The 22090-nt window shown below is 36.9% G+C and overlaps 2 protein-coding genes across 4 annotated transcripts; one reads left to right on the top strand and one right to left on the bottom strand.

The window, feature by feature from the left end:
• Positions 1-4560: 4560 nt before the first annotated feature.
• retreg1 (reticulophagy regulator 1) lies at positions 4561-18710 on the bottom strand. The gene is made up of 9 exons (XM_052128031.1): positions 18440-18710; positions 17339-17445; positions 16833-16863; positions 10727-10841; positions 10548-10632; positions 9769-9891; positions 9236-9306; positions 9014-9137; positions 4561-8556 (listed from the first exon to the last, which is right to left on the bottom strand). Exons 1-9 carry the CDS (start codon positions 18688-18690, stop codon positions 8111-8113), a joined length of 1353 nt encoding a protein of 450 aa, XP_051983991.1. The 5' UTR covers positions 18691-18710; the 3' UTR covers positions 4561-8110.
• A 1623-nt stretch (positions 18711-20333) lies between these two features.
• On the top strand, positions 20334-21857 carry LOC127644709 (E3 ubiquitin-protein ligase RNF182-like). 3 transcript variants are annotated; one of them, XM_052128035.1, is made up of 2 exons: positions 20334-20581; positions 20705-21857. In XM_052128035.1, exons 1-2 carry the CDS (start codon positions 20477-20479, stop codon positions 21230-21232), a joined length of 633 nt encoding a protein of 210 aa, XP_051983995.1. In that variant the 5' UTR covers positions 20334-20476; the 3' UTR covers positions 21233-21857. The 3 variants fall into 3 exon arrangements, with proteins under 3 accessions (XP_051983995.1, XP_051983994.1, XP_051983993.1); XM_052128034.1 differs by having other exon boundaries at positions 20656-21857; XM_052128033.1 differs by having other exon boundaries at positions 20334-21857.
• The last annotated feature ends 233 nt before the right edge of the window (positions 21858-22090 follow it).

Below are 22090 nucleotides of genomic sequence, written 5' to 3'. Positions count from 1 at the left end.
TCAGTGAGTATTGACGCTGGCTACCACCCCTGCAGTCGCAAGTTCGAATCCAGGGTGTGCTGAGTTACTCCAGCCATGTCTCCTAATCAACCAAATTGGTCCGGTTGCTAGGGAGGTTAGAGTCAAATGGGGTAACCTTCTCTTGGTCATGATTAGTGGTTCTCGCTCTCAATGGGGCATGGTAAGTTGTGCGTGGATCGTGGAGGGTAGCATGAGCCTCCACAAGCTGAGAGTCTCCAAGGTGTCATGCACAACGAGCCACGTGATAAGATGCACGGATTGATGGCCTCAGAAGTGGAGGCAACTGAGACTTATCCTCCGCCACCATGAGGACCTACTAAGTAGGAAATTGGGCATTCCAAAATGGGAGAAAAGAGGATAAAAATTTAAAAGAAAAAATGTATTAACATAAAAGTAATTAGAAATGCAATTACTTTTAAAAGAAGTAATCACTCAATACAGTAAATAGAGAATTATTTTTGAGTAACTTACCCAACACTGATTAAAACAGATGATTGAAACAGATTTATTACATAATTCGTAATTCTGTCAGTTTAACTTGAACTTTAACAGAAAGTCAACACACAGTTAGCAAAGATATGCAAAGAGAAATGTCCTCTTTTTTATCATCTATTGACATACCAATAAAGAGTTCTAAAAACACTGCGACATCTTCATTCTTGTTCATGGAAGAGATGCTACAGTCTGGTGTCTAGCGTAATTTACAGTGAAGTGAAAATGGTTTCTTGTGAGCTAAATAAAGAACAGACTCATGCTGTAAAAAAAAGTCTCCCCAACAAGCAGATTACTGTCAGCAGCTCTCTGAAATACCCCTCACTGGATGTTTTTTGTTTTGGCACCATTGGGGTTAAATTCTATATATTGTTGTGTGTGAAAATCCCAGGAGATCAGCAGTTACAGAAACACTCAAACCAGCCCATCTGGCACCAACAATCATGTCACAGCCCAAATAATTGAGATCACATTTTTCCCCATTCTGATAGTTCATGTGAACATTAATGCACTGTACTGCTGCCACAGGATTGGCTGATTAGATAATTGCATGGATGATTGTTGGTGCTAGATGTGCTGGTTTGAGTTTATCTGTAACTGCTGATCTCCTGGGATTTTCACACACAACAATCTCTAGAATTTACTCCAAATGGTGCCAAAAACAAAAAACATCCAGTGATATAAATTACTAATTGATGAGAGAGGTGAATAGAGAATGGCCAGACTGGTTCGAACTAGATAAATGCTCTGTACATTTGTGGTGTGAAGAATATAATCTCAGAATGCTATTCTAGGATGCAGGTTGGTGCCGTTTTGGTGGCACGAGGGGGACCTACACAATAATAGGCAGGTGGTTTTAATGTTGTGACTGATGAGTGATGATAGATCCATATTCCAGATCCATATCCATTCATCTATATGTCATGAAGATGGTACATCTGGATCAGCACGTCCACTTTGACACATATAATTAAACTTCAAACCTGCTGCAAACAGATGTTTTACATAGCACATAAGCCTGCAATCCAGACTGGAAGCAGCTGAGCATGCAAACATGATCTGGCCTCACAATTTCAACATACCACCACATGTAGAAAAATGTGAGGTTCTTCTAGAATTTTGGAACACCTGGCGCCAGAGAAGGCTTTTAAAAATCACATAGAAGCCACACACACACACACACAAATAATAATAATAATAGTAATAATAATAATTGCCCTTTGCTGATGGTATTTAGTTTGAATGAAACTGTTGCAAGTTTGCAGCACATTTCCATTGTATGAAGAAAAAAGATTGAAGTAGACATCATAGCTACATTCATTTATTTATTTATTTTTTTTAAAAAATTAATTTTACCCATCTGTGAACCAACTCTACAGCAAATTTCCATTTATGTTCCCACTTGTGGTTTGCACAAATAGCAAATGCGAGTAATGTTGCAATATGTCAAGAACTTTACAAGTGCAAGTTTTTTTTTTGTTGGAACGCTTGTGGCAGGACCAGTGTGGCAGGAAGGTCAATGTGATAAAACTCAGAGAAGTTCTGCTTTTTTAACTTTCTTTTTGCAAGGTCACCTGCATGTCTCTGTAGGGTTTACGAGATTTGAGGTTAGTTTTAACATCTTCTCAGACTTAAAGGGGAAGAGCTCTGCTCCATTTACACTTTTCCACAAATGGTTTTCTTTAAACATTGGCTCAGAAAACCAACACTTTTGTAAAATAACTATATTTCTGCATTATGTCTTCAAACCAACAGCAGAAGTAATGCAAACAACAGCATCTCATTGAAAACTAAAGACCACTGTCAAAACAATTCATGCTTGTTTTTATGCTTAAAATGGTTTTGTTAAACAGATGCATTGTGCATGACACAATGTAATTTACGAGTCGTGACGTCACTTTGTACAGAATCTGCGAACGGTTTGTTCTGAGACAGTGCTTATGATTCAAACACCATGTAAAAGTGAATTTTGCTTAATAGGTCCCCTTTAAGGAAAATTGTGATGTATTGGTGCTGTTGTTTAGAGGTGCCTGTGAGTAAATCACCACGTGCTGCTGCTTAAAACTGTCAGATTTATGAGGATGCCTGTGACTCCCCTTACCTGGTGAACCATCAAACAAGGAAGTACCTCTTACATGAATCAAAACATAATGAATACATTAAGTCAGAGGTGTCTTTCATGGGTGGGACTGGTGGAACCTACCTCTTTTTGCCTTTGACAATTGTGTACCCACCACGTTTTTAGTAAGTTACTAATGCTGAAGAAACATTTCCCATTCTTGAGCAAGAGTTTCTATTTTGCTCGTGTGCATTATAATAAGAGGCGATCCAGCACTGGAGTTTTTTTTTTTATTTTAATGCTATGATGAGTTCGTTGATGCTGTTATGAGTAGCAGCATGCGGCAATGTACTCTTGCACACAGAAGCGCACTCTACTCGCTCCACTGTTCCGCGGCTCAGGCTCTTTCCAGTTAAATCCTAAAGTAAAATGAAAACAGATGTGTCCCTGCTCATGATATACACCCACTGACATGAGGATGCAATCTTTATTTATTAAAAATAAAAAGCTATATTAGGACAGATTACAATCCTGAACTCATTGTACTAGAGGCGAATACTTTACCATGACACCAGTTGATCATTCTGGCTAAAATGTACTGATTCCTGTATTTATCCACTGACTAACAAATCCCAGTACTGACAATGTTATGCCCAAAGTATACCTTGGTTTTGACGCAAACACTTAACGTCTCCGTACAGTTGAACGCTCACCTTTCAAAGTAGCCTATTAATTTGACTGTGCCCATACACAGGATGTTGGCACATGTGCAATGTAAAAATATATATTTTTACCATTAATTATACAGGAAAATCTTACTTTTTACATTTAAATAATTAATTTGTTTTGGTAAAAACTACTGTATTGTCTTTTAAAATATATGAAAACATTTTATAGTTCACATTTTTTAATCAATTAACATTTTATTTCTGTAGCATTTTTACAGTATTTTACTGTTAAAATTACTGAAATGTTTTACAGTGTGTGCTATGAGACATATACTGTATGTCTTTATGGTCCTACAGACTCAAGTTATACAAATGCAGGTATCTCTTGACCTCCTCACACATATGCTGTAGACGTTCAAATCCATTGGAATTGTATTAAAATATAATGCCTAATGGATTAGTCCCTGAGACAATGCCATTGTGAATAGCTTAAGTCTCATGAACATGACAGCGGCAACATTTTTGCAAAACTAAATTACATGCCTTATTACACGTTTCGCTGCAGTTTTGTAAAACTACCACCCTAACCTTAAACTTTAACCTAAACCTAACCAGTAGTGTTCTGAAATTAAATGAGAGGTTAACAAAACAGACATCCTTACCCTAAACCAACACATAACCGATAGTGTCTAAAAACAAAATGCAAAATAAAAGCACATTTTCTGAATCAATCACTTCATTTTGTGTCACTTCTATGACACTTTCGTCTCACATGTCAGCTTACGTGTGTGGATGGGGTCAAACCCCAGACTTCAGAATCTAAAGTCCCACACTCTGAGTGAGCTACCGTGGAAGTTAATCACATTGGAATAAATGTATAAGTGTTGGCGAGTCTGTAATAAAAGCATTAAAATGTATCGTTTTTCAAATTATGCATTATAGCGAGTGTTTCGATATCATAACATAGCAGTGTGTGAGTAATGTTGCAAGTTTTTATAGTCATAATCAGCTGCTATAGTCATGATTTGTGTGAAGGTGAATAAAACAGTTGTTTTAAAGCATTTTGTTCATTTCACTAGGAAACTGCGTGCGAAACATAGAATGTGGCACATAAAAGTCAGTTTGCAAAAATGTCGTTATAGTAACGTTCATTCTATGAGACTAGATTGGAAGATTTCCACAACAGAGGAAAAAGTAAGTGAAAAGTATAAACACTTTAGTGTCCCACTTTACCTGTATTCAATCTATATTTTGAAGTAACTTCAAATATCTTGCATTGTAAACCTTGTTCAGGAAATAGACAGAAGGCAATAATACTGAATCATACAGTTTTTATTTTGCTTGTTCTTTTCTGCTCTGACAGACAACTAGCACAGGCATATAAGGCAATCATATGTGCATAGCAGCAATCAGATTTATGAAATATATTAGGAATAAATAAAAATTTTAAATACATTTTTAAATAAAAATTTTGCAAACTAACACAGATTAGAATAATTTTTTGGAAAGCATTCATTGTTATGAGTTGCAAAAAACAGACTTTCAAATTCCAGATATCCATATTAAGCCACTGTGTTACAAACATCTCAAAACAAAAATTCATAATGTCCACTGTTACACATATAAGTTTATTAGAAATACTCAATTTAGATCCACACCAGGCACCTCACTGTAAACAGAACCAGTGTTGGTTATTTGTGCCTAGTACTTACACGACTGAAAGAGGCGATTATGAATAATGGGTGAATTTTTTTTGAGTCTGGTGTCTGTCTCACAGATAGCAGAAAATATTACTCAAATAGATTTTGATTAATATGACTGCCTAAAAGAATAACATTGTTTTCCCTCTACATTTTTTTAAAGGATTAAATACGTTTTCTGTTTTACATTTGACTGAAAAAAACAAAAATCTTGAAGGGTTAGTTTACCCCAAAATTCTGTCATTATTTAATCACATTCATGTCATTTCAAACACATTTTCTTCTGTAAATTACAAGAGGAGACATTGTTGACATGTTGCCACCACTCTTTCCCATAACATGAAATGGTGACTGAGATTGTGAGTCGCTAACATTTTGCCTAACATCTCCTTATGATTCACATAAGAAATAAAGTGTTTCTGGTTTCGAACATCAAGATGGTGAGTAAATATTGGCAGAATTTCCCTTTAGGGTCAGTTGTGTTCATTTAGCATTATTTGATTAACATCAAATTGAAATAGAATCTGTTCAACTTTGGGGCCTATGAGCTCCAGTGCCAAGCTGTATCACTCTAAAAGATAGTGCAAACAGCCTAAAACATGACTATTCAAGCAAAAGGTTTACACTAAGACCACCAGCTTTGAAAATACACTGTAATGAAGAATTACAAAAAAAACTTAGAAAACAATGTATTTAAAATAAAAACAATTATTCTCCACATGTGCACTACACATTTAATATGGTGTCTCTGTTTGTTGAATAAATGCTACTAATGTACCAAGTCCTGCTGATTGTCATTTAGTGGGAGGCCCTGCATCTTTGGCCATTAAGCTTTTTAAAGGAGAAATGATCAAGCTGAATAGAGAAAATCATGTGGCAGCAAAATCTGGATTATCCAGCATCTACCAGCTCTAACAGCTAAACTAATGACATTGCTCTGGTCCATAACCATCTGGTGAATGGCAGGTTGGTATCCTATGTAAAAATGAGGGGAAACATTGTGAAAATAATTTCTTCCAAGGTTCTGTGCCATTCAGAACTGAATTGTGAATGCCTTTTAATCTCCAATTAAATTTCTGAATTTGAATTGAATTTGAACTGAAATTTGAATGCAGAATTGCAATTTGAATGAAATTCAAATAAGTTAATTTTACTGCTGCAAATGTGTTTTTTTATATACACTGGCAGGCAAAAGTTTGGAATAATGAACAGGTTTTGTTGTTTTGGAAGGAAATTGGTACTTTAATTCACCAAAGTAGCATTCAGTTGATCACAAAGTGTTGCCAGGACATTACTGATGTTAAAAACAGCACCATCACTATTTGAAAAAAGTCATATTTGATCAAATCTAGAGAGGCCCCATTTCCAGCAGCCATCACTCCAACACCTTATCCCTGAGTAATCATGCTAAATTGCTCATTTGGTACTAGAAAATCACTTGCCATTATATCAAACAGTTGAACTATTTGGTTCATTAAATGAAGCTTAACACTGTCTTTGTGTTTGTTTTTGAGCTGCCACAGTATGCAATAGACTGACATGTCTTAAGATCAATATTAGATCAAATATGGCAAAAAAGAAACAGCTTTCTCTAGAAACTCAGCAGTCAATCATTGATTTGAGGAACGAAGGCTATACACTGCTTGACATTGCCAAAAAACTGAAGATTTCACACAGAGATTTACACTACAGTCCTCAAAGATAAAGGACAACGGTCACTAACAAGGACAGACAGAGATGTGGAAGGCCAGATGTACAACTAAACAAGAGGATAAGTACATCAGAGACTCTAGTTTGAGAAATAGACACCTCACATGTCCTCAGCCGACAGCGTCATTGAATTTTACCTGTTCAACACCAGTTTCATGTACAACAGTAAAGAGAAGACTCAGGGGTACCGGCCTTATGGGAAGAAATGCAAAGAAAAAGCCAATTTTGAAAAAAATAAAATGTTAGAGTGGGGAAAGAAACACAACAGATAATTGGAAATGAGTGTTATGGATCTTAACCCCTTTGAGAATTTGTGGGATCAGCTAGACTGTATGCATGAGAAGGTGCATGAGAAGTGCCTGACAAGACAGCCACATCTGTGGCAAGTTCTACAGGAAGCATGGGGTGAAATGTCCCCTGAATTTTTGTTGTTGCACTTGTTGTTGTTGTTGTTGTTGTCCCCTGAGTTTTTGGACAAACTGACAGCTGGAATGCCAAGGATCTGCAAAGCTGTCATTGCTGAAAATGGAGGATTTTTTTTCTCTCAAAACTCATTTAAGTAGTTTGAAGAAGTTCTGAAAGAGATTTTCAAATTGTAATAGTAATATTTTTACGTTATTAATGTCCTGAATATACATTGTGATCAGTTGAATGCCATTTTGGTGAATAAAGTAACAATTTCTTTCCATAAGTGCCAAATCTGTACATTATTAACTTTTGGCCACCAGTGTGTACACTAAGAGAGAGAGATAAATATATATATGTGTATGTATTCAATAATTCTCTCATAATTTACCCTTATGTCATCTTTAACTCGTATGACTTCAGGAGTCTCCTTTGCATGCTCATGAGAGAAGCTCAATTACCCCTCCTTGCTTTTGATGCATGTGCAGAGAGCTGTACACGCATTGCATGGATATAAAGACATCATACTGTACATCAATTAAAATATATATTAATTTGTGTTCCACAGAAAACGTAAAGTCATACGAGTTTGAGATGGCATAAAGGTGAGAAAATCATGAGAGAATGATCATTTTTGGGTGAACTATCCCTTTAATACATTTTATTAAATTATGGGCCATGGTGTAAGAACACTTTACAAAATCAAATACAATTCAAAATCAACCTTCTTGTTGGGTGTGACTAATTCAATGCAAATTTCAATTCATTCATTGAATTAATTCACTCTTAAATTAGGAATTTTTCCCACCCGTCTTCCAATGACCCACTCAGATGTAGTTTATGCCAATATCAGCCACTATTCCACCCTCCCCCCGTAATACACAATTAGCCTCCGTTCACAGATGACTTCAGTTTTATAGAAAAATAACTGAATCACACCAGCTAAGTAAAACAATGGAATACCTTCATTAATCTGGACCTATCCCTGTAAACCCAACATTTATCCTACCACCCACGTCCCATCACAGAGGGAAGCAGAAGCCCTCTGAATACAATTAGTGGCGCCCCAGTAGTTTGGAAAGAAAGCCTGAAGGTTTGCTGGGTTTTGAGGGATCTGCACGGCTCGCCTTGTCCAGCCCCAGCTCCCCCTCCAGCTGTTCCAGCTCTGATTGGTCCAACAGCTCAAAGTCCTCTGCCTCGCTTTCTGACTCCTCAGCCAGTGCCTGGACCAGCACCGGTGCTACTGTGGCCTCCAGGCGTTCCTGCATGGCCGCTGTGACTGCTGCCATGATCACATCTCCAGCCAGCCTCTCCACAACTCCCAAGGCCTGGACCTCTTCTGACTGTTTGGCCTTAATCCTGCTGGTATGGGCCAGAGGGGTGGGCAATCCGATGCTCAGATCCTCATCATCCTCACCATTTGTCCCCAGGCCATTGTCCAGGGAGGGAAACTCTGGTAGTCCACCTGCGAAGACTTCCTCATCACTTCGCCGGTCTGAGTCTGCATTGAAAAAAGTATTAATAATTAAATACACGACTCTCTGAAATACTTGATTCTGATTGATCAACCATCAAATATTGTCAAATACAGTATTTTTCAAAAATGACCACTAAACTTTACATTTAACCTGCTACCATTCTCTTTTCATACCGTAGGAAGTTAGAATGGCTAATTAGTACCATCTTGCAGCATGGCTTTGGAGGACTTCAGTATTAATTTTAATAAATATGGTGAGCATAAAAACTTTCTTAGATGCCTAGAAGCTCAAAGATCTCAGTTTAAACAAGAAAACAAAAACAAGACCTGGAATGATTATCCGTTATATAAAATGTGAAAACATTCACGTTCTAAAACAATGAGTGGTTGCTCCCAGTGGGTGGCTAAACCTCTACAAATAGATCTGGAAAATCACTGCATACTTCACATTCATACATTTCAATAAGGCAAGGGAGCATACCCTCAGAGTTCTCTGTCTGAGGTGTGTTTCCCTCTGAAAGGTTAAAGGTGCCATTGTCTGTCCACGTCACTTCCGAGACCTCTGTGTCTGATATAGACAGCTCTTTGCACACAGTGGAGTCCAGCTGTAATAGTCATTCGATATCAGTTCACTGTCACATGGACAAGAAATTGTCATTTTATGTAAGTGTAGCTGTAGCTGGCCATTTGTTTTTTGACAGACCTTGGGGAAAAGTGCAGACAGATCTGATTCAATGTTCTCTCTCTCGGCTTGTGACTGGAGTATTCTCTTCTCTGGAGCAAGTATGGAATATGGAGAATGCAAGAGAGACATTAATTTCAATCTGAGAAATCTGAAAATAAAGCCTAGCAATCTGCATAGCAACCCTTTTGAATAGGCCAATAGGCAAGCATGAATTTCAACACAAAAAATGGTAAGGAGCAGTGCAAAAAAAAACAACAAAACAGTGTGTGCTGGTAGATGTCGGTTTATGCAGGTTAGTGCTGGTTTGGTGCTGGTTTCACTTGTGCACCAGTATGTTAACCTAGCTGATTGAACATCTTAGTCTTTTAAGTAAAACTGTTGACCAGGGAAGTTGACACCATCACAATCCATGCAAGGGGCCAGCTTCCAAAAACAATATATGCTAGTAAACTGCCATGCTGGTCTTATTGACAGAGAAATTATCTAAAATGCAGATATGTAAAGACTTCAAAAAGCACTCTTTTTTGATTGTGTGTATATTTCAGATATACCACGATTCTCCTTGATTCTCTGAAGAAACTCGCCCACTCCAAAGTCCAGTTTCTGCAGAACTGGCTCCAACCACATCCCAAACTCATGTGACGACACCAAAGGCCAAAGAAAAATACCTAGCACTGGAGTACACAGATGTAAAAACGATTAATGTGCAAGGCACGCTTGCCAGTGTGTTTATGAACCTGCTGACTGGTTGGAACCAGAGAAACCAGAAACTGAGTGTGAATGTCGTCATGGTTACATTACTAGGAATCCACTATCACATGCCAATGATACTGCTTGGTATTCTTGGGTGTTCTGGAGGTAAATCCAGAAAAGGGTACTCTCTTAGCCAATAGTAGCATGGATACAATACTTCAAAGATAAACTTAAAGGGACAGTTCACCCAGTTTTTTTGTGTGTTTGAAAAATCTGTCATCATTTACTCTCTCTCATGATATTACAAACCTGTATGACTTTCTTTATGCTAAGGAACACAAAAGGAGATTTATGGCAGAATGTTAGCCAGAATGTCAACATTCACTTTCAGTGCATTTTTTCCTGCCTAACATCTAGTATTCCACGGAAGAAAGAAGGTCGTATGAGTTTAGAAATTACATGAGGGTAAGTAAGTAAATGATGATAGAACTTTCATTTTTGGGTGAACTACCTTCAAATGAAGAGATAAAGAGTGTAAATCTTATTTTTACACGTGGCAGTAAATTATTGAGACAATGTATAGGACAAATATTATTGATCACCATCTTTTTTGTAAAGGATCTAATTTGTAACTTACCAAATATGTATGAAATAACAACCCCTGGAATGTAGCGTCCAAGTATTGCCAAAAAGGAACACATACTGCATACCAGCAGACAGAACTGGAAAAAGAGAGATGTAGGTTTTAAAACTCCACCCTTGTCTCTCTACTGTATATTGCACAAAGATCTCAGTCAACTGCAAATACATTCATACCTTGCCTGGATTCTGCTGCTTAAAAGAGGAAGTCTCTTCAATGAACAGCGTGAAGCTAGTCCAGAAGTCTGTGAATGGAGATACTGATCCAGATCCAGAGTCAATGACCTCCCAACTAAAATTAAAAAGAACAATCACATCACAGATCATTAAAATAATTTTCTAAGGTCAATACAAATTAAGCTCAGTCAAAAGGATTTATGGCATAAGGTTGATTAACACAAAACATTATTTTGACTCGTCCCTCCTTTTCTTAAAAAAAAAAAAAAATACAAATTAAGGTTACATTAAGGCATATACATTGACATTGACATTTTAGGCACTTTGTTTTTACAACCATTGATTAAAGCACAGTCCATTTCTAGATTTCACATAAACCAGGCATTATGGATATCAACTGAGGAAAAGTTATTGAAATGGAGTCGACCTAGGCATACCGGATTTATAAATGGGGGAAATCGTGTAAACTGAAATCCATAGTTTAGCTTAATTAAAATCTCACATTCCTATATTTCTTAGATGCAGGAATGCCTTTATGATATGAAAATGCAGATGATTAGAAATGGATGTTTAACCCAACCCCATGTATAAGGGCCTGTACTGAGCTTAACAAACATACCTTTACTTCCACAAATCACTATTGTTTGAGTTTGTAGTCATCAAAGTTAGACTTTTTAATGAGTTTATATTATATTTGAAGTAAAAAAAAAAGGGCAGCCGGTTAATGCCCTTTATCTCTTGTTATGCACCCCTACCCCCTCACAGCTGTTGCCCTATATTTCCCCCTGCCAAAATGCACCAAACAATGCCACCTAGAGTAGCTAAACGCTTTTAAAATACACAGCCCACTGAACAAATATATCAACCCCCAAACTTAAACAAAAAACATACTATGCATAAGCCAAGCAATTAGGGCCTCTCTTGCTGATCATTTTGAGCTGTGTTTCCTCCTATAAGTCATAAATCACTCAACTCAACATTGTAGAGACATGTCTCCCCCACCTGAGGTTTCCTATTAAACAGAGCGCATGGGGCGCATGTGACTATGAGGCAACAGAGCTCACATTAACTTTTCACTATACAGCAAGTGGCTGGTACAGTTCTAGACAAGTGAAAGTGCCCAAAACAGCCCAGAGCAGATGATAGGAAATCATTGAGGTGTGATACTCATGATGCTGTTGGGCCTGTAAAAGTGTGAAGAGATTTCATAAGATATCATAAGTTGTTGCAAGGTAGGTCAGTGTTTCCCAATGTTAGGGCTCTATTTTCATAACCACGCTAAGAGCCGGGCTAAGAGTAACAACAGTGCGCTATATCTTATAAATTGTTTGTGAGGTCACTAATTCTCACTTTTCGTGCCATCACAAAGTGCAATTGGGCATATGTGGGAGTGTTTGCACTATCGTTAGTGTATGTGCACAAACTGTGGGTGTGTTGTATATTAATGGAGAGGAGCACAGCGCAATTTGCTATTTTCCTGGGAAATAGGTCACTGCGCTAAGACGTTTGAGAAGCACGTCTATGTATGTATAATGCCTTTCCGAACCTCAGGGATGCTGTACAGAAATTGATGTTGCTTGACAGGAAATTAAATACATAAGACGCAGACGGTGCAATAACCAGAGAAAAATCTCTGAATTAAATTGCTCTTGACCCACCCCATTAGTGCATTGCACGCAGGTTTCATCAACCCACTTGAACCTAGCCTTAACGCATACTTTCATGAAAACATCAAAACTTCATAGTCACGCCCTGACTTTGTGAGTATAACATATTCATTATTAAGGAATATAAATCACCAAAGCACTGTCAATAAGGCTTCAGAAGACAAATAAATATGTTCCTTTTAACTTATATTACAACTGATATAATTTAGAATTATGAATAATAAGTCACTTTTCAACTAAAAACAATCAATAATGTGGGTGAAAAACAGACTCACCAAGTATACTGTGTATATCCGTGTGTCATTCACACAAATTTATAAAACTTGCAAAAACAAATTATTGCACACCTCATTTTGTTTAGTTTTTTTCTTAAAAATTAACTGAAATAAATCATAATAAAATGTCATTTTAGTCTATTGGCAGTTTTATTCACTTTTAATTTATTGACAGAAATAATATTTTAAAGCATGCTTTCTGTTTTATATATTTTAAGTCATAAAATATTTTGTATATATTTTAGGTAATTATTTATGTTTATTAATTAAATATATTAAAAGGTATAAGCTAAATCTTTCCAAGGTACCCCTGGCTTACGCATAAAGCTATTTGGGAATCACTAAGGTAGTTTGGGAAAGCTGATTGTTGATTGGGGCCAACACTACTTGAAATCAAACTGCTTGGGATGTTTGCCATTGGTAGCCTGAAATAAATAGGAAATACAGTAAAGTTTGCATTTGCCAAGAAATAGCAAATTTGCGAACTTTAAGTTTTATTTTATGTTCCCTAAAACAAGTCTTAAATGTAAAAATAAACCTCTAATCTCTCTGTAAATCCCAACAACAGGTGACTCAAAACACCAAATGGCTCCAAGCAGACTCCCATGTTAAACGTTAAAACAACACAACTCTTCTCTGACACTCAATCAAGCTTAGTAACAGGGCACTAATACAGCCCAAAACAAACAGCTGAGGAATGGCTGTGAAAAACCCACCACCTCTTTGCATTTATAAAATAAGATCAGAAGAAACCAGCATCGCCACTTGCAGTACTTCAACATTGTTTTCATCTTGTCTGTGGTTCTAAAACTCACACAACACATAACAACACTAACAAACTGACAGGTTCCATTGCTGTGTCTTCAATGCATGTACCAATTCCTTTAAAGTCTGTGTGACAATCAACATGAAATTCCCTCTAGCAAGTGCTCCACAACATGGGCCGCCATGGAGACGGGTCGACCCCTGATGCATCTGATGCATGACTGACTTTAACAAAAATTCAGAACATCCTCATATCTGAGACTTGACACATCTAATGGCAATGTACTTATATTACCTTCTTTCTAACGTGCTACAAATAACTTACATAAGACAAGGATTATTCAAGATTTTCAAAGTGTAACTTGATTATGAAATCATGTTTTCAAACAAGCAACATACTAAATAAAGTTCTCAAATCTCTAGATATACTAAACTACTTTTTGGAGGAGGGTAATTTCAGATAATCCAAACAATAAAGAGTGGTTGCTTAAAGTCATCCAATAAATAGTCATCCAATAAATAAACAATCACTCCATCTTTGCACCAATTTCCTCAATACAGTATTTCCTACCTCAGTGTTGATCCACGGTCTTCCGCATTCATCTCAAAACCTCTAGGATTCAACATGAAAAAACTTTTAGATGTTACGCGTGTCAGAAGGTGAGTGTGTCAGTAGGAAGTTCTAGAGTTCAGATAGAGTCACAAATGAAGTGTTGCGTGAAGCCACATCAGCTAGTGTTTATGTTGAGCAAGGCCTGAGCTTCACTATTTCAAACAGTCAAGTCTAAAAATAGCAGAGTCACATAACATTCCACTAGCAGGCATCAGATAGTTCAGGATGGTGGCGACATGAACACACTCACACATATAAACACTCTGTAATACCCCCTTAAAACCCCCTTTTCACAGAATGAGACCCTCTGGGATTCTGAAAAAATATCTCCATACAGGCATATGGGTACCAATTAAAAAATTATTCCCTGACTTTTGTAATCATTGAATTTTACTTGAACTGTAGTCTCTGAATAATCATCTCATTGATTCAAGACCATTTGGTGTTCATTGTAAACGTAATAATACCTTGTGAGACTTTGTTAAAATTGGAAATATTAAATGTATATTTTAACACTGATGTTAATTCCCTGACAAGATCTATATGAGCCTTAAATATAGCTTCAATGGTGCAGTAATCAAGTAGTAATATATATATATATATATATATATATATATATATATATATATATATATATATATATATATATATATATATATATATATATATGTTATAATTATGTAATAATCTTATAATAATTCATTCAGTGGGATATAGGCTTGCTAGACTACAAATTATAAAACAATAAATATATTGTCCAAAATTAAGATGGTAAGTAGACACTTTCTTTTTGTCAAAACGTGTGAAATATGTCCATAGTTAATGTGCTAACTCTGTAAGGACACCTGTTAGAACTTCATGGTAATTGATTACACACACCCACTAAAAATTATCTTGGAACCATTTGGTTAAAAATAACTGAAAACAAAAAAATGGCTCAGAAAAGTGAAGTTAGTTCTGAGAAGCATGCTTTGCATGCACATTGGCCACTTGAATAGTAACAGCCATCTTTATTATGTCATATATAATAAGTATATAGTAAAGCCTTATTTTAATACAACTGTCATAAGATGGTCATTTGACTGTGACGAAAGAGCCTTGACAGGTCTGTGGCCAGCAAACAACTAATTCCAGTCATCTAAGCCTCACTTCCTCCAATGAGACGCTGAGTCTCTAGACACACCCTTTGTTACTTAGTATCCTTAGATGTGATAGGCTTCTTGGTTGAGACACTCAAAAAAAACACAATAACAATGGTGAGGAAGCGTAAGGAAGGATTATGATCACTCCTCGGAGCACAAATGGCTGTGTCATTCTGAAGAATCAACACGCCACTCTCAGACAGTCAACAGTCTGAAACATACACTCAAGTTTCACAACACTGAAGACAACGTATGGCACCACAGGACAAAACAACCCAAAGGGGTACATATGTCACAATGTACTGATAAACAAAGTGTTTCAACTCGAAAGATTATATAATGTTTTACAATTAATTTATTGCAAACAGCTCATTGCAAAAACAATTAAAGCAACCACGTCACGTAAAACGCGCCTTAGACTTTAAAAATAGTTAAAAGTAAATGTGTATTACTCAACTTACGTAGGTAGTTTCCCAAATAAATTAATTTATTTCCAAAACTAGCCCCTATTGCAAAATTAAGATCATCATACTTTAAATGTAACGTGAATCCCATTTATGGGATTAGAGTTTAGGGCACAGAAGAGCATTGATCCAATAGCTTTGAGAGGAAAGAGGCAAAAGGTTGAGAGAGATGAGCCGGGTGGACAACTGTTGGAAAATGGCTCACATCAACAGCTGTCAAAAGAAATGAACAAGCTGAGGTGATCCAGCAGCTGTTAGTCAAGTAACTAGGGTTTTAATGAGGCCTGCCCCACATGAACACCATACTGTGGAATACTGCACTGGCATCTCAACCACTGGAGCACAATGGTGCCATTGCATTTGTTTTTACCGTAAGCATGTATAAAATGACAGGGCAACTCCAATCAGAGTACAGCACAGCTCAACCGGATTAAAATAATGGAAAGCCGAAGGCCAATGATCAGCATTATTGGATAAATTCATCAAGCCTCAACCTAATCCAATACCTTAACAAACTTAGGCTGGCTTTTGGATGAGATTATATGCAAAGATTTGATTTAAATATTGACTATTTTAATGTTTGTTCACTAAGACATGCTGCCCCAAACTAAATCCTCATCTAGGAAAAAGTCACTCATATTGTATGTATATAAGTTTAAATAAGTTCAGAAGGTCATGAGTGCTTTGTTTGTTTTCTCTGCAATTAGCCTTGGTCTTGCAACAGCTCCTCAACATCAACTTTGAATCTCACTGCCAAACATTTTTAAGCTCACATGACAGGCTTTATGGTTTGCTGTGTGTTATCAATTACATCAACAAGAGTCATAGAGCACACTCTAGTGGTGACAGGCTGGACTGTAACTGAATGGAAAACGCTTGAGACAAGAAATTACCTTCAAAAATGTCCCATAGATTTTTACAGGTTATAATGTTAGCTTCTATTGTTACATTTTTATATTGCATGGAAATTGATATTAATATATTACCAGGTTTGCCTTCAAGAAAAAATTGTTTAATAAAACTTTGTTCAATAAACAATTTTGGTACTGTGTTGTATCCCCACATGATGTTTAATGTAAATTCTGGGTGCTGAAGAATAATTAATGGAAAACCACTGCACTATAAAAAAATAAACATGCAGCATGATTTGTTTAAATAGGTGTGAATACACTAAACTTACCTGCTTGTCATTCTCCTCCATAAAGCAGCTCCTATGAAGAGGAAAATAAAAATCAGTAGAATCTTGCATCAGATTGCCATAGTTTTATATACATATCCAATTAAAATACTTCTAGCTATTGTCTAAAGGGCAGCAATAAACGTGTGCTTTCAAATATGGATACATATGTGACTTAAAGACATAATAAATAACTAATTGTTTTGAAAAGTACACATAAATGCTTACTTAGTATGTGGTGCTAAATTGCACAGAGATAGCGAGTGTAAACTGAACCATATTTAAAGAGAAATGACCTAGCACTCTGACATATTCAAAGGTCACTGTTTAGTTATATGACAGCCTGATAACAGGTCTGTAAAGCTGGATCAGTCTAAAATTGGACTAGTGGTCATCATATCTACTGTATACTTGCTTCCATTTTTGTGCTAGATTTTTTTTTTTGATAAATGACGTCACATGATGCATAAGGATGTTGTGTTAGATAACAGGACGACACAAATCCACACCTCTTGATCTGGAAAGAGCCACATCTCTCACCAGCTGTGTCACTAATAAAACAGCCAGACACATGGAGACGAGGCTGAATACTCGACTGGGACTGAGAGACACAAACCTGCATGGAAAACAAACATTTTTATACCTGGCTGAGACGATTACTTAGTTACCAAATCTACAATTGCCATCTGTAATCTGATGCCAGTTGCACCAAATTCCCTTACATTTATAACTGGTTCTCTTAACCAGTGGAGTAGCCAAGGGTGGGCCGGGGTAGGCCTGGGCCCACCCTAATTAGACCCAGAATGTTAGATATTATTATTTGACTTACACATTTATAAAATAGTTTTAAAATGCATAAATTCTGAAAAAAATTATTGAGGCCCACACAAAAATAGATACCTGGCTACACCCTTGCTCTTAACTAAAATGCTTGGTTGCTACCAGGCCCAGAGCTTTTAACAACATTACACAACCAGTATTTGATTTTACAAATTCTGTTCAAAGTTACTTCTTATGCATAATCTTTGGCATTTAAATCCTAGGTGTTGTTTTTTGGCCCAAAGTAAAAGGAAAGTATTACCTAATTCCAGAAAGGAACACCACATTACTTTTTATACATTCCTGTTAAACTAATTAGTGTTTACAGTAACCACATAACAATCAAGCTTTCTTATAATACTAATGTTGGCCACGGATACAATGAGAACTGCAGGAAAATGCATATGGATTTTTATTTAATTTTTAAAGTTCTGCTTTAAAAAAATAAAATTATGTCATTAATTAATTAATTTATTTATTTTTTTAAATAAACAGTTGTCACTTAAACTAGCATACACAAAATATACAAGACTGTACGGGTTGCAATGAAACGGTATAGTCCAGTATAGTCAGAGACTGATCCACTGCCAATTTTCTAGGGAAAATGCCAAGGGGATTCTAGTATGCTAAAAACAGTTAGGCCTACTGATTTATTTTGGCAGAGAAAGCGATAAAGTATGACAAATATTTATTAATGCAACATTTTTTTTCAGGTATCTCATTCTGCATTCAACAGTAATTGATGTCATAAAAATTTGTGCATAAGGAAAATGCGCTGTATCGTGTCTCACCAAAAGACAATATTTGTTGTTCCGAATAAAGCGGAAGTCCATAATGGTCTTTTCCAGTTAATTAGCTTTGATATACGACACCGTAGTGGATAAGTGCCTGCAGGGTGTCTGTCTCCAACAAGCTGCTCTTCTTCTTTCTCCGCCATCTCTCCACCAGAGTTTGCCGTTCGGGAGGAACTCTCGCCTGCGCTCTGACCCACCGGCTCCACCCCTGAAGCATCCAGGATTCCACATCCACCCTGATAAGCCATAGCAATCGAACGCGAGCTCGGTCCACGCTTCTCACGCGCACGACCAGCTGCTGTTTATTTAGTTGACGTCATTCAGACTCAGCCCACGGTTGCTGTTGGGAACTCTTACGTCATCGCACAGTCAGCCGTCTGGATTCCACCTGCTCTAAATTACATGTGCTTGCAACGTAGTGCTGGAAATTAAAGACAAATCAAACACTGACTCTACCCATTATTTCCCTGTAAGATGCATGAAATGAATAATGTTCCTCTATTCTTTTTTTTCTACTTTTTTTTTTCATTCTTCTTTATTTGCTACTTGGTTTGAAGTAGACTACATTTTGCTTAGTCTATAAAATGTTTCGTTTATTTATTTATTTTACACACACACACAAACACACACATATATATAATATTTGTTGCAATGTTTTGCCTAATGTATATATATATATATTACAGCAGGTGTAACTTCTTTAACCACTAGGGAGCAGTGTAGGCTACATCACTTTAAATGCTTATAGAAACAGCCAACACACTCTTACATTAGGCAAAACATTGCAACACATTTTTAAATGAAAAAATTTAAGACTAATGTATTTTTTATTTTATATTTATTTATGTAATTTTCATAATGTGACAAAAAAAATACTGATTATAGTTGTGTTTAATTCCTAACGTTATCTTAACCCACAGCAGTAAGATAAATTTATGAAATCATGAGAAAGCATGCGTTCAATATTTTCATTAGTGTGTATTTATGTAAGGCCAAGATTAGAATACATTCAAAATAAGTTGGTGCCCCATGCTGGGTCTTATTCTTGGTCGATCTGACCTCCAATTCCATAAATAAATGTCAGCGTTATGAAACTCCAAAGCAATGATCTTATGATCTTAGTTATACAGATGTATACCTTGTTCTGAAGTTTAAGTAAAGCAGACCTCACAAGTCTTTATGAGAAATGACATATTTGTCCCCCTCTGCCACATTTAGGGGCTTGTGCTATATAGAAATCCGAAGAATTTGAATATGGAAGTAAATTAGTGCATTTGAAATGTCTTTGATTATTACATTCAAACTGCACATACTATTAGGAAAACATTTTAATCCTATGCTAACTAATTCTCAAATGATGTGGTAAAATCTCAGTAATACCTATCTCAAGAGACAGGCTCAGTTGAAAGCAGTGACCTAATTTATGAGGTTGCACAGTGAACTGTGTACTGCTGAACTGGCTGCTATTCAAGATTACAGCTTCGAACAATCACACATTTCACTGTGTGAAAAAAAACGTAAAATTTTTTCTTTTATCTTGTATATTTTTCAGAATTTAACATAATTTGGATGATTTCAGACAAAGGTTAGTCACAGTTTTTTTTAATTATTTTTTTTATAACCTTGCATTGAGCAAGCAAGCAAAAAAAAAAAAAAAGTACTGTGTACTAGAAAGAAGTGTGGAGCCACTAATTGGACTGAAGTTCAGTGGCAACAAAAGCCCTGGCTAGAAAATTCCAGCCCTGGTTTTACAGGGCTTGCTTTGTTGTTGTGGTGTTTGTTCTCTACTGCTGTGTTAACAGTTATCATTTCGATGGTGGCCTCTCCCCACCCTTCCACATAGTGCATGAAATGTTCCTCAACACAAACCTGTCCAGAGTCCTGTGGCACAGTGCAGGCAATGCTCCCTTCTGCCACAGCCTGCATAGGATACCATCCAGACACCAGAAGTGGCATAGCAGCTGCTTCACAACTATGTTCCCGCACAGCTTTGACTACAACCAGCCGATGAGAAAACGTTGAGAGGAAGGAGACATGATGGGACAACTCCCAGAAGATGTGGTGGGTGGCTGCACCACTGAGGAACTGGAATGCAAGATCTGCTACTGTGCTTACAGCCTTTCAAGCCGACGTCCCAAGGTACTTGAGTGCTGTCATTATCTGTGTGCCAAGTGCCTTGCAAAAATCCTTGATTTAGGTGAATTTTCACCCAGTGCCGTGGTCTGTCCATTCTGCCGCTTCATCACGGACCTTCCTGGAGAGGCAGTGGAAAGTCTACCAGATGAGTGCAACCTGGTGTCAGCACTGTCCATCCAGACGCGGAAGCTTCAGAACCTGAAGGAGACCCGAAGCGAGATTCTCCTCAGCCCCAGACATCTCACCTCCCTTGTAGGTCACTCTACCTCAGCTTCACCTACTTCGATTCGTTCCAATTACGTGGTCTTCACAATTATGGAGCCCCAACAGGAGTCTGTAATTCCTTTGCATGGCCCAGCTCCAGGAAGGGATTACCGCTCTTCCAGCCTGGACTCCATGGCCTCCATTACACAGAGATGGACGGTGTGGAACTGTGCGGCCCTGCTATTCCAAACCTCAGCCAGGGCTCTGGTCTGGTTGCTGGGGCTGCTGTACTTCAGCTCACTGCCCTTGGGTGTCTACTTGCTAATCATGCAGCATACCACAATGGGGGTTTTGCTGGTCAGTCTGGTACCCGTCAGTCTTCTTATTATCATGGTGTATGGCCTTTGCCAGTGCCTGTGCCGTGAGCTGTGGGACTGTGTACCACCTTAAAGACCAAAGCAAAGGAATATATGTAACTGTTGAGTGGATAAATTGTGATTGGATGTGCAGATAGTCCTGAAGGTTTGTAGAAACTTATGAATCCAGATAAAGAATTCTCCCATTCATTCCAGAATTCATGGATAAATAATGTGCACTTAACTGAAAGAAGAAAAAAAACATAAATGTCATACAAAGTTCATAGATTTAATTTAGTAACACAACTTAATGTCATGTTGCAATAATATTAAATGCTAAAAGTTCAACTTTAGGATATAAAAAATAAGTCTTATCCACTTTGACAGAATGATCCCAGCATTTTATTATATAACCTAAAAAAAATCTGTATATAACTGTTTCATGTGCCTGCCTTTTCCTTGGTAGGGTGAAATTAACAATTCAATAACAATGTCTGCTGTAGGTTAACTGATGTAAGTTTTCACTGTCTAAAACATTAACTTACAATAATTCTGTTAGATATGTCTAATGCCAGTCATTGGGTGTTTGCAATAGGCATAAAGCCCTTAACCTTCAACATATTAGATACTGAATATGTTGTAGGGTAAATAAAATATTTGAATATAGTGTATGTGAAGCATGGCTTTGTCAGATACATGTTTTTACTCATCAAAATAAACTAGCATGCATACCTTTTCTTCTTGCACTTCATGAACCATTTATTTACTCCACAATAATCCACATGACACAATTTACAAAAATATTACTTTACATCCCAGGACAAATGACATCTAGAAGACATTAAGACATAAACTCATATTACAGGTCCCTTGTTGTATCTTGAACACATAAAGAAACATTCACAATTGCTGCAAAACCTGCAAAATCAAAACTAATGATTACATTCTATTT

The sequence above is a fragment of the Xyrauchen texanus genome, chromosome 6, assembly GCF_025860055.1.
Source record: "Xyrauchen texanus isolate HMW12.3.18 chromosome 6, RBS_HiC_50CHRs, whole genome shotgun sequence".
NCBI lineage: Eukaryota > Metazoa > Chordata > Actinopteri > Cypriniformes > Catostomidae > Xyrauchen > Xyrauchen texanus.
Note: the sequence above shows the minus strand (reverse complement) of the source record. Positions and strands in the feature narration are given on the sequence as shown.